At 44.4% G+C, this 13,742-nt stretch overlaps 1 protein-coding gene across 3 annotated transcripts in view; it reads right to left on the bottom strand.

Moving 5' to 3' along the window:
* The window catches only part of FAT1 (FAT atypical cadherin 1), a 167,989-nt gene that overhangs the window by 24,199 nt on the left and 130,048 nt on the right, over positions 1-13,742 (bottom strand). For all 3 annotated transcript variants that reach the window (XM_054990664.1, XM_054990662.1, XM_054990663.1), the window contains exons 13-17: positions 9,664-9,897; positions 6,456-6,845; positions 3,618-3,832; positions 3,060-3,197; positions 1,845-1,988 (exon numbers count right to left, since the gene is read on the bottom strand). In XM_054990664.1, the coding sequence (XP_054846639.1) occupies positions 1,845-1,988; positions 3,060-3,197; positions 3,618-3,832; positions 6,456-6,845; positions 9,664-9,897 (1,121 nt within the window). The remainder of the gene's footprint in view (positions 1-1,844; positions 1,989-3,059; positions 3,198-3,617; positions 3,833-6,455; positions 6,846-9,663; positions 9,898-13,742) is intronic.

The raw sequence follows: 13,742 nt of genomic DNA, 5'->3' as shown, positions 1-13,742 counted from the left end.
TTGTTAACTCTCTGAAATACTGTAAAGCCCCTAAAGTGTACAATGGGGAAACTAGATGCCTTTAAAAAGCTAATTTCAGGTGGGCAGCCATGCTGGTCTGCAGTAGAATATGAAGCTTTGACTCCAGTGGCACCGGAGAGAGTGTGAGGCGTTGTCTTTGAGGGTTGCCAGGGTGGCCCCTTCTGTCAGGGTCTTTAAGGAGAGGGTTCCCCAAGGCTCAGATCAGAGGACCAACAGGGGGGTGCGCCACCCAAACTCCTAAACTGGTACCTCCCAAGAGCACAGGCCCCTCAACGCTCTGGCCTGGTACTCTTGCCTCCTCCCTGGCGATGTTTTATCCTCTCTGCCACTTCCCACATTACCCCCAGCCCCACCTCCATGGCTCTGCCCCTGTGAGCAGTTGCCACAGCCAGGGGTTGGAGTGGGGCCCAGTCTAGCTTTTGACCCCACCAGTCCTCCTCAGTGCCACCACAGCCTGGGAGTTGGGCACCTGCTTGCTCAGGGCTCCTCCTTAGTCTCTTGCCATGGTGGTGGAGACACACTGCAGTTCCATCACTGGGCTGGCTGTGGTGGTAGCCACCTGGCTTTCCTGCAAGCCTCTGGCCTTGCTGCTAAGCAGGAGGAGGTTTGCCACTCGGTGAGGCTGCCTACCTCTTTCCAGGAGCTGGTGTTCACGCAGGGCACCCCGCGCCAGCTTGATAGGCCTGCTCTCATCCCCGTGCAGCCAGGAGGTAAGTGGGGCCTCCCTCAGGTGCCAGGAGAGAGTGGGGTGGGGGCAGTGGCACTGTTGGTGCCGGGGTGTGTGTGCTGGACTTTGCACTGAGTCTGGGCTCGTTCCCAGACAGAGACCAAGAAAATTTTCAAGCTGTAAAGCTTTTGAGAGTTCTGAAGAAGGGAGTTTTGACTCTTGAAAGCTTCTACTCTGAAAATCTTGTTCATCTCTAGGTACCATTGGACTCGAATCCTTTTTAAAACTAATAATCTAGTGAGTCTCAGGTTTCCAGAATAAGCAATGATGAAAAAATGCTTCTAACAGTGATGGTGACAAACCACAATGCTGTGAAACTGTGAGAGGCTGCAGTATAAAGTATTCGTAGGCTAACAGAAGAAGGAAACAACTGTATAGAGAGTGATTATTTACTCCACTGCTGCTGTGTAACTCTTTGCTGTGATTTCTCTAGGCCACTGCTGAGGGAGCTGAGCCTCTGCGCCACTCCATAAGTTGTGCTGTGTCACAACTTCCTTGTGAAGTAATTCTCTTAGTATCTCTGTTATTCTCTTCTCATCCACTTAAAGGAGAACAAAACTCACTTCCTGCCATTCGTTTTGTTCATACTTTCATGAAGTCACCCTATCACGTCCAAGGCTATAATGCTTCTTCCCTTACCAATTTAAGCTATGGTGAAATCAAAGCTTCTGTCGTCACCCCCATAATTCAAAACAATCATTGCCCTTCAATAAGACTTGCATTGCTAATAGTATACAAAGAATACTGTTCTCTAAAAAATTATAATTGAAATAAACCAACATCGCAAAGATGGTTTTAGGTGGGTAACCATTTTGGTCTGTGGTAGAACAGCAGGATTTGAATCCAAAAACAAAACTGAGGTAAAAACATTAACATTTTACATGCCAGAGGATTTCAGCATCCATGATCAGAGCATCATGCGCCATTCTGGTTCAATTGTTTATTGACAGAGGTAATACAGACACACACACACACCCTTCACTGACAATCCCATTGCTTGTAATGACTGCAGCTCACTAGCAATACAGAAACCAAATTAAAGGCAATCATCTCAGCAAAGAAGCCATCGAATGCTACAGTGCAAATTATGAATTACCTGAATGATAATACTGGAATTCCCCTTTGAGAACACAGGCGGGTTGTCATTTACATCGGATATATCAATATTGACTGTAGTTATGTTGACTCTGGGAGGATTCCCGTTGTCTGATGCTTGAACCCTCAGAGTGTAACCTGAGAACTTTAGAGGAGAACGTACACACACACACACACAAAACACTCGTAAGTTAAGCAAAGAAACAGGCTACCTTTTTGTGTAAAAAGTACTAGAACCCACACATTCACTGGAATTAATGTATTTTGTGTGGAAACTTGTATTAGTACAAGGCAACCCAAGAGGAGTGCTAGTTGACTTTCAAGATATGCTTTTCAAATGTAGAGACTTAAGTTGGATCCAAGGTCTTCTTCTACAAGAAGAGAAGTCTTTCATGAAAGGGCAAGAGGTATATTAGGGCTTACAGTACAGCTACAACAGAAAGACGAATACAGGTATGATGACCCATTCCACATGGTTCTCTGAATTTTACTGCATACTGTATAAAATGACAAACAATGGCTAGTACCTCAGCTACAAACTATGACTTGAAATAACGGTTTGAAGTCATCTTGGAAATCATGGTTTGGATCAGGCACCGGCCACAATTTGCCAATTTAGATATCATAGGAAACAACGGTTAGAGGGGAAAAAGGGAGTGATGGAAAGAACCTGCATGTGAGAGGGGAGAAGGAGACCATGGGCCGTTCCTGAGTTTGTGATACCTGTACTAGACCTAATCCTTTCCATACATACATACTTTTCGCTATAATTGTCCACAGCAAATGTCTCGCTCTCATCTCTGTACATATTTTTATTTGCTGTAGTTATAACACTAACCAACGTACAAGCAATTACTGCTGGTGCAGCACTGCTACTGGTGTTATCCAACCCAATCAAGTACTATGTTCACAGGCAGCACAAACTGGCTAATTTAATATGAATTTGAAACATACCAGTGACAAACTGACCCTGCCTATACAAAGGATACAAGGATTCTAGCCTCTCTCCCTGACATACAATGCATGTACACAAAAGGAGGCGGACAAGAGGACACTTTTTAATTTGCTACCTCCTCTGGGACTGCAAACGTATAATGGGTTGGGCTCTAAATGCACAAACCATTCCTAAGAGTGAAGCCTCCCATGTTGAAATAAAATAGTGATAATGTGGCAGTATTTCTGGGACGACTCTAAATCTTAAAATACTGACGCTTACCTTCTCTCGGTCAAGAGGTTTAGCTACCTTGACTTCGCCTAAGGTAGGGTCAATTGTGAAAGAACTCCCTTGGTTGCCTTCTATAATCGAGTAATGGATGTGGTTATTTGAAGGTCCATCCGCATCAGCTGCCATGACCTACAAGACATCCAGTTCTCATTTAAAACAGGTGCCAGTAGACATCGATACTTTAAAAAAACTCTTCGGTTTTAGGTGGATCACATTACAGTCCTCAGGGGAGGAATTCAAATACATGAATATCAGTTAAACTGATTTCCCATTCTTTTACTTGAAAATGCATTCATATTGCATAATGGATTACAACTGTCACTAAAATATTTTTGAATTCATACTGCTGCCACTTTTCTACTGCTGTCAGTTTCCCGCTGCTGTCACAGCTTCACTTTTAATTCTTGTTTAGAAAACTGGAGCAATTACAAAGCAAAAACTATTTCCCCCCTGTATTTCACTTTTGAAAGCACAGCTTTTATTTTTCCAAAAAAGAAAATATTAATATATCAAAATAAGTTAAGAGAAGAGGGAAAAGGAAGTACATACTGTGATCACTGATTGTTCAACCTCAGCGTCTTCACCGATTACTGCCGTATATGTGTCTTGACTGAATACTGGAGTGTTGTCATTGATATCTGTTACATTTATATTCACTGTCACAACATCACTCAAGGAAGGTGACCCGCCATCTGCAGCTTCCACTGTCAGATAATACTCAGAGGAGCTCTCATAATCAAGACTTCCAATAACAAAAATAGCTCCTGCAAGAAAAATCACATGCAAAATCATTTTTCTATTATGGCAAAAATGATGTGCCGTGACAACTGTAACTTGCAAGTTACTTAACAAATGATTTCAGGGACGGTCTCCAAGTTTCCAACGGTACTTTTGACATATATGAACACACCACTACATTTCTTTGCCTTGGGGAGGTATTTCTATTTAAAAGAGAAGAAAATTCTTCACAAGGAGGCAGAGACATGCCTTTGCTTGGTTTTTGTATACCTCCCAGAGAACAGGATACTATTGGAGCATAGCTGTTATCACGACAACACCCTCTTCTACCCATATTTCTCATTCCTAGTATTTTCCCTGGAAGGCAGAATATATTACATTAAAGACATACAGATGTGACCTTTAAAGGAAGCCTTGCATATCAGAAACTGGTCCTGATCAAAAGATAAGAGTTGCACTTCAGCTGAATTCAGGTTAACAGGGCTTTAGTTAACAGTGACTAAATTGATTTTAGTGGCATGAACAGTGAAATCCGAAGAAGAGTTACTCCAGCCAAGGTGCAATGAAATCAATAGGCTTAGACTGGAGTAACTCTTCTTTGGATTACACTGTTAGTGAAGTTTCTCTGGCTTGTGGCTACTAGGTTGGACACCATGAATCTATTATGCTAGTGGAGGCACTTTATTCTGGCAGAAGGAGACGTCTTCCACTAGTGCAACAGATACGGAAGATCCAACCAATAGTGTCCAAAGTTTCATGATACTTTCTGCACATCTCCCTCGTTTGACAATAATACCATGAAAATAAACTGGATTACCAGGTATGTCAGGTAGGTAGATCTCAGTAAATAAACAAATGGAAATAATGCAAGTCCTTCCCTGACATACCGAGACTATCATAGTTTGGACATAAATTCCTCTTTACATGAGGATGTCACACTACTGAATAAAGTGAAACTGAGACAACAACTCTGGATGGATAACAAGATAAGTTTACTAAAAATAACAATTGTCATAATAATATTTATCCAAACTTTTGGATATTAAGATTAATATTAAGCATTTTATCTTAATATATGCTTAATATTAAGCATATTATCAAATATTAAGCATTTTATCTCCTTTGGATAAATAAATTTTAATTATATGTAATATAACACATCTAATGAGTCTAATTTGTTGCTTTAATACAACATGTTACAGGGAGAAGGAGACAAAAAGTTAAGTTTGTATTGCAAAGGTGGCAATTTGTACACCCTTACTGGGAAGCAGACCCCCCCCCCCCAACATGTTGGGACTTATTTCTAAGTAGCTATGCATCAGACTGGATTATAAATGTATCCCAACTAGAGATGGGCACAGAACGAAAACAAACCAAACTGCTTGGTTCATGGTTCGTTATTTCCATGGAATATGAATGTAATGAACTCACTTGATTTCTGAACCGGTTTGAGGTTCGGGGGGCCCCAGGACAGCTCCCTTGATGCTCAGAGAGCCCAATCTCGCAGGGAGTTTTCAGTAGGCTCTCCTCCAGCCACCCTCCAAGTTTCATGAAGATTGCAATACAGATCGCCGAGTTATAGAGCCCCAAAGCTGGTGCCCCCAGGAAAGTCCCATAAAAATGGAGCCATCAATGGCAATTGCCTTATGCCTCCATTTAAGGGGATGGACCCCCAGACGTGGGTCATATCTGTGGCCGCCTCCCCCTTGCGGGTGGGCTCAGAGAGGCATCCTGCCACCTCCCAACTCGGGGTGGGGGGGTTTGACCACCGCCTGGTGGCACCCCCCGTGCCTGCTCACACAGCCCTAGGGGTCACCGCATGTCTGGCGTGTGGGTCATGTTGGCGGCCGCCCCCTCCTCATGGGTGGGCTCAGGCGGGGAGGCATCTGGCTGCCTCCCAACTCAGGGCAGGGGGTCTAACCGCCCCTTGGCAGCACCCCTGTGCCCACCCACATGGCCCTAGGGGCAACCGGATGTCTGGCATATGGGTCATGTCAGCAACTGCCCCCTCCTCACAGGCAGGCTTGCGGGGAGGCGTCTGGCCATCTCCCAACTCAGGGCAGGGGTCTGGCCACCCCATGTGGCACCCCCCTGTGCCCACCCACATGGCCCTAGGGGCAACTGGACGTCTGGCGTATGGGTCATGTTGGTGGCTGCCCCCTCCTTGCGGGTGGGCTCGGGCCAGAAGGCGAAAAAGCCAAGAGATTGAACAACACAGAAGCACTTTGGTTGGCAGAAAAACCTGCCTAACATGGTTTTGAAAGGAAGAGATTGGTGTTACCATGGCTGCTGAAGGACCATCTCCTCAGTTGCCTTGGAGATTCTAACCCTCCCCCCCTTTCCTGGCTGGACAGGCCAGAGTGGGAGCTCTCTAGTTGGCAGGGACTGCTGCCAATCAAGCCTAGAGGCCTCAGATTGGGGGCAAGCTAAAGACTGCCACCGTTGCCTGGGCGAGGGAGTGTTTGGCACCAAAAGTGTCTGAACCAGCAACGGAATGGTAAGAAAACTTTGTTTGGTTCAGAAAAACGCGGTCCCACAGAACGTGTGGTTCTTTGACTACGAACTGGCCATTCCGTAAGGAATTTTGTTTCGTAGTTCGTTTTGTGCCCATCTCTAATCCCAACCTGTTCACTAGCACAGTATGAGTACCTGTTTTGGAATCAATACTGAACTTTCCATGTTCATTTCCACTGACTATTGAATATGTGATTTCAGCATTGGCTTCAATGTCCCGGCTAGCAGCATAGACCTGCAGAATCTCCATTCCAACCACTGTGTCTTCTGATAAAGTTGCACTGTACTCTTTATATTCAAAAACCGGTGGGTTATCATTTATATCCAATACAGAAACCACAAGAACGCTAGTAGAAGACAGCCTTCTGGGGGAACCTTCATCTTCGGCTTTTACAATCAGAGAATATACTGCCTGCAACTCCCGATCCAAAGGCTTTTCCAACCGAACAATTCCAGAGAATTCATCAATAGAAAACTGTCCATCTGCAGAATTTACCAAGGAATAGTGAATCTTCCGATTCATCCCTATGTTTTAAAATAAGCAAACAAACAAACAAACCACAAGGCTGTTAATGGTATTCTCAAACACATCTTTGCAACAAACGTTCCGAAGAAAACTACAATGCCTATTCGATCGTCAGCATATTGAGGCATACATTTCTTCCAGAACTGGAATTCTTTCAACATATACAAAGGTCTGCCTGAAGTGACTCCTTCAACAGAAAAGCTATGTAGATGCTCTCTTTAATATATTTAATTGATATTTAGATGCTAATAAGGAACACCTCTCTATGAATCTAAATTACTTATTATGGATGTAGACATTTCAGGTGCCTAATCAAAGCACATGTATATTTATTTTATTAAAATATTTAGAACTCACCTTTCTTCATGGCTCAAGGTGTCTTACAAGTCACAATTAAAACACTGCAATTAAAACCAATAGACTAAAACCCCAGATAACCTCCCCACCCCCAAAAGATGCTTGCAGTTTATGCCCCATTAAAAGTCCTGGCAAATAAAATGGCCTTGCAATGCCTCCGGAAGTTTTCTTGACAAAACGTATACAGAAAGAAACTGAACATCAGTTTCATTTTTTCTGTTTTTTAGAAGGAAATAACTGCTTTTGTTATACAGACCTTAAAAGTTAGTAGGCACAAAGCTTTTTTCTTAAAATAAATGAAATAAGATAAACGCTACTCATCATTTTGTGTGAATGTGAGTATCTCATGACAGGTATTGTAGAAATCAATTCTAGGTCATGGATTGAATCCAATCAGCCTCATCACTGGTGCAAAAGGAAGGCTGTGTTATAGATCATAGTACCAGCATGGGCAAAACCAACGGGGAGGCAGTAGTGTGGTGGGGATGATATTGAGCAAAAAAGCTGCTTAGATCCAGTCCCATATGGCTAAGAATGAAAAATCATTCCACGCAAGAGGAGAAATGAATTTTTCTTTAAGTAGAACTACTATAATTGTATATTAGAAAACATGACCACTACATTAGTAAAGTAGAATTTAAGAAGCCCCCTTTCTTGTCTCAAACTCAAACAAGTGATAGGTAGGTCTAGTGAAATATCTGGACTGAGATATTAATACAAGTTTGCATTACAAGATAATCAAGTTAATGATTTTTTAAAATTGTTTTCCACAAAATGTACTGGCACAGAGGAAAAGAATTACTCAGATTCGCCACTGTGACTATTCTCTCCATTTGCTTGGGTCAGAGGATGGATCCCTGAAGGCTGCATTAGTTTTGACTTCTTGAAGAAACCATCCCTCAGCTCACAGCTATCAGACCTAAGAAGCTCTGTGTAGCATGCCATACGGTCTTCGTTAAAGTGCCTCTTTTCCTAACATCATGGGCTTTACAAATATACTCCCAACTGGGAACTCTTTCCACAAGTATTTGTCTGTCAAGGAAACTGTACTGTAGAGTATTCTGGAGTGTATTCTAAAACTGAGTTTGTATGAGATGCCTGGAAAAAGACTGCTGGGCATTACTGCTTCCGTACGCAAACAGAGAGCAGTGCGGAACACTTTCTCACAGTTGACCATGGCTGTTTCCAGACGGCTTACCTGCCTCCGGAACGTTGCGCCATCTTGTGGGGAAAACGCGAAATATCGCGTTTTCTCACGCGAGAAAACGCGATATTTCGTGTTTTCCACGCAAGATGGCGCAACGTTCTGGAGGCAGGTAAGCCATCTGGAAATGGCCCATGTAAAAAAAGAGTGCGCTTGGGGCAGCTTTCAGGATACTTAGTTTGCCATTGCTGATATTCTCATTACAGTGCCATAGACAAGCTTCTAAGGAATCTTTGGACATTAAATACTTACCAAACTTCAGCCCGAAAGTTTAAACCTTAGTTTGTTAGTCTTGAGGGTAATTATATAAACTACCTGTTTCTCTTTTGAATTCATGTGTACTATTCCACATACTTTCACAATGCATCACTAACTGGGAGCAATCCAGACTCACTCTGGCTCTTTTGACCGGATCTTTGTTCGTATTTGCATAGTAATATACAATATGCTTATAACTTTGAAAGGTTGATCTTCCTTTTGAAATACCATCTTCCACCTCCCCTCCCCCCCACCATTCTTCTGTTTTTAAATCATATATTTTATATGTTGCATATATATGTGCCCAGACTTAAGATAGCCCAGGTGAGCCTGCTCTTGTCGGATCTCAGAAGCTAAGCAGGGTCAGCCTTGGATGGGAGACCTCCAAAGAAGACCAGGGTTGCAGAGGCAGGCAACGGCAAACCACCTCTGTTAGTCTCTTGCCTTGAAAACCCCACTGGGGGCGGGGGGGGGGGTCACCTAACTCTAACTTGAGGGCAGTCTCCACCATATACATCTACTTTTACACATTTGATCAAATGTATGCTCGCTCATAAAAACCTATGGAAATGCTTCTGTCCACAGAAACGCCGTGCTGGATCCAAGCCTACACCTTTGCTATTTTAGCTGCAACAAACTAACAGCCTGTCCCTCAAGGATAACCAGCATTCACAGGCACAGCCTGCAGCCGTCTAGGCTTTCATGATCCACCCATAGCAATCACGTGCAGTTTTTCAACACCAGCCATGCAACCTGGCTAAACATCAAGCGACCGATGGCTGTTCCTCAGTTATGGAGTTTACTTTAAACTAAAACTGGCATTTGTCAGCTAGGATTAGGCGTTGCCATGGTTGTTTTAATTATTATTTATATTCTGTGTGCATTACACGTCTTCTGAGGACAGGACTGGAGAGCGGATATTAATCAAGAAGGCTGGCAAATAAAATGTTCATTCCAGAGCCGAAGCTGTGCTAGAAATGTTTTTCTACAAATCATACCTGCGTCTGCATCTGTCGCCTGCACTCTGGTCAACAAAGTTTTCAGCTCCGTGTTCTCGAATACTGTGATGGCGTATGGATCAGCAGTGAACTCTGGGGCATTATCATTCACATCTTCTATATTCAGAATGATGTTAGACTGGCAAAATCTTCCTCCATCGTCTGATGCTTTAACCGTAAGAGTATAAACTGCTTTCTGTTCACGGTCAAGCACTGCCAATGTTTTCAGCTCACCTGTGTACGAAACGACAGAGATGATGAAAAATAACAAGGACTAAGCATCTCTCACAGATCTATATTCTGTTTTGAAGACAAAACCGAGTTGCATTTTGGTTTTGTAATAGCTAGACATAAGCAGCTGCCTTTTAAAGGATCCTTTTCTCCTCCAGTGGCATGCTGAACAATGACTGCCGATGCTTGACACTGGCACCATATTAACCGGGCTCCTGTTGGGCAAGATGTCAGCAAAGCCGTCTTCATCATTTTAAAAAAGCATAGACATTATTCTGCAGCACACTAACAAATCTAGGAAACTTGTCCCTTAACAAAAACAGAGTTGTTCTCAAATGTGGTGGGAGAATTCCAACCAGGACATTCTTGGCCCTGACTGTCCCAGCAGCACTACTGGCAAGACTTAACAGCGCCAGGGCAGGCATAGCTTTAAAAATGTGGCAAACCAAAGCCTGGTGGGGAGGGGGTGATAGTGGCAGCAGACTGAGGGAAGGATAAGCCACAGGCAAGCAGTAGAAGAATGATCAACAATAATCAAGGTTTTGAACAACCACACACTGCCCAAATGCAGTTGGTCAAATATTGAAGTGTGCTGAACACAACCTGTACACTGCTTGCAAACAGGGATGTGTGCTATAGCTGTATTTATGCTGATTCAGCTTAAACCAATTAGAGAGTCCCAGAACCGATCCAGGCGTTTTATCCTGCAAATGCAGTGACAACTGTTGGCTGGCAAACTCCCCCCCCCTTCTTTCCTGGGTATTTTTCCAAGAGTGGAGGGGGAGTGAGGTGGGAGGCAGGGGGAGGGAGGTAGGAGGGAGTGAGAATGAGTGAGTGGACTGGCCAATCATTGCAGGAGCTCTGCTTCACTGACCAATCATAGGATTCTCAGATAGGACAACCTCTTTCAAAAGCTTAAATGAGTTAAAAAAGCAGGCATGGCTCAGAGCAGACTCCATGTGGTGTTGGTTTTTGGAGACTGGAGGCACTGTGCCAAAAGCTTGGCTTGCTTAGCCTCTGGCTGCTCTCTGCCTTTGGGATTTACCACTGCCTACCTGGATCTTTACTACTGCTGCTGCCTGCCTGGAAGAAGATGTGAGGATGAGATGCATGCCTGAGGAGGGCCACCAGATATGACTGTAGTCGAATCCACATTACTCATTCTAAGTCGCATGTTCCCCGCATTCCCCACGCAATCCTGAGTGCCGGTCACATTACCTCATTAAACAGACACATTTCATTTGCATTTCTCCCGAATATGTGGTCACAGGTTTTCAACGGGAGTTTCACGGTGGCCGTGAACGGGCCAATGTGCAATTTACGCGTTTTTTTTAAAAAACCACCCCCCTTCCTGTCTCTCTGGCCGTTCCGAGAGTTCCTATTGGCTGATTCAACTTGCAAGTGCTCCGTAGTCTGCAAAAGACTGTTTTTGACTTCATAGCATTGGATTTATTGATTATGCTGTTTCTGAATCAAATCTGGTAGGTTGAAAAATCAGTTTGGGGTGAATCCATCCTCAGAACGGACTCGCGAAACTTCCTTTTTAACTGTTTTCTATTTTTTTATTTTATATTACTGTAATATCGAAATTACGGTGAATCAATCATTCAAAATAGAGAAAACACAGAGCAGGACCTCCATCACTCCTCCATGTTTCCCCCAAGTTATAATCAGTCCCCAATGACATTTTACATTTCCTCGAAAACTGTCAGGGATGATGTTCTATAACCTCACACAAGGAAAATGGGGCGCGAGACATGCGGGCACACAAACATCTTCAAAGATGTTTCTTTATAAGGCAAGATCGAAATAACGGAAAAGTAATTTTAAAACAATAAATTTTTTTTTAAAAGGCCGGGAAGATTTGTTCCCGCCTGCAAAAGTGGAAAATACGGGTGTGGGGTGAATGCGGATTTGGCCAGTGACTATTGGGAACATAATGACACTCCAAGGAAGTGAAACTTCAGTAAAATTCAAGCACTGAACTGTCCTGCATAGGAAATGCCCACGAAAGCTTCCCACATGCTTCCAAATTTCCAAAAAAGAAACGGGAGAGAGCCATCAGTGCTGTCAGTGGGGGAAAGAGAGGCAACATTATCTTCAATGATGTTTCTTTATAAGGCAAGATCGAAATAACGGAAAAGTGCGCTCAAAATAATTTTAAAAAATGGGTGGGAAAAAGGTCCCGCCCCCAAAAGTGGTTTTCGAGCGGCCGTGTGACCAGAGGGACGTGCGAGAAAGACGGATTGGAAGCAGGAATGTGAACGAAGAGGAAAAAATCGCGGACTGGAGGCAAACGGAAGATATCCGATAAACATGCGGGTAATGGGTGAATGTGGATTCAACCTCTATCTGGTTTGAGAGTCTGAAGACTCACTGGTTCCCCCCCCCGTTCTTTAGGGGGAAGGGTGGTTGGCCTTGTGTTGGGTGGGGGGTGGTAGGTACGAGGAGGAAAGGGCAAGGTTTTTCTTAGGTACGAGTTTAGTAATTGTTTTTACTGTTTTGGGGATTGCTTGCTTTACTGCTTGCTAGTGATTTTAAGAGTTGTTCTTAGGGGCAGGGGTTGTTGCTTAAGCAACTTTCTGTCAGGCTTTGCTGTTGGTTCAGCTTGCATTGGGACTTGCTCTGTGAAGTGGCACTGGGCCAGGGATTGCCCCTTTGCCTGGAGAGCCTGGGAAATGTTTCCCCCATAGGAAACAGCAGAAAGGTTTTTTTATTTGCAAATGTGGTCTGTATCAAAACCTTCACCCCCCCACCCCGTTTAAAAAGTGTTTCTTAGCTGAGGACAGGCAGGAGCCAGATGCTTTCTAAGCTGCACTCAGCCTCTGGCTTTAGTCACACGGGTGTAGCCAGAAGACTTTCCGCAAAAAGCTTACCCTTCAAAGTGTGCGCGCGCATGGGGGGGGGGGCAGAGATGTGGAGGACTAAAATCCCAGAAAAGTTTCTTCCTGGATCCTCCAGGAAAACCCCCTCTGACCTGCACCTTTGACCTGCCCAGTGGGGTGGGTAAAGGGAGAGAATAAAACCTGGCACGGGGAGGCGGCGCTCTTTGGCTGATTTGAGCTGGGAGCTGACAGCTGGCTCCTTGCAAGTAGTGGCCACTGGCCACGTGGAAGCGGGAAGCCTGAACCAGGAGAGTTATAAGGACTTGTCAATAAGCTGGAACTTTTTAAAACAGAAAGCCTGCCGAAACAGAAGACCTAAGTTAAGCATGTACAAAGGGAGAGGGTTTTTACCCATTTCTTTCTGAATTTCCTCACTAGCTTTGGTGCTGTGCTTAAAAGTGTGAGCATGAACATTTCCCCCTTTCTTTAATAAATGCTTTCAAAAAATCTTAAATGCTGGTCGTTGTTCTCTGTACCACATAGACTCCCACTGCTCAACCATGTGACCTAAAACAGGAGCCACGGGAAGGGGGTGGTGTGTCGACAACTGGCTGACCCCCCAGTGTTGCACAAGTGCAGTAAGCAGTCCTGGCAGGAACTGGGTGCTGGGAGGCAGGAGACTGGGCTCAAGGCAAGGGAGTAGGGAGTCTCTTGGCCCTCCTCACAGGCAATTCCCACAAAGGCCAAGTGGTGGCAGCAGGGTCAAGAGAGAAGGAATGAAAGCCCCTTTGAGGGTTGGGGGGATACCACGTGGGTGGCACGTGCCAGGTAGAGACTTGGACTGCCTGTGTTTATCCCTAGACACCCCAGAGGGCAAGAAGGGCAGTGCTCACAGGTCAGTGGGGCTGTTCTGTCAAAGAAACAGTGGAAAGCGGTTGTCTAGGCCGAGCCACATATACATGCCTATTCTGAGTTCATTGGTTCAGGTTTCTAAGTTCTCACAGGCCCAGTTCTGGCTTCTCA

The sequence above is a fragment of the Eublepharis macularius genome, chromosome 10 (assembly GCF_028583425.1).
Source record: "Eublepharis macularius isolate TG4126 chromosome 10, MPM_Emac_v1.0, whole genome shotgun sequence".
NCBI lineage: Eukaryota > Metazoa > Chordata > Lepidosauria > Squamata > Eublepharidae > Eublepharis > Eublepharis macularius.
This window is presented reverse-complemented; position numbering and strand designations above follow the sequence as displayed.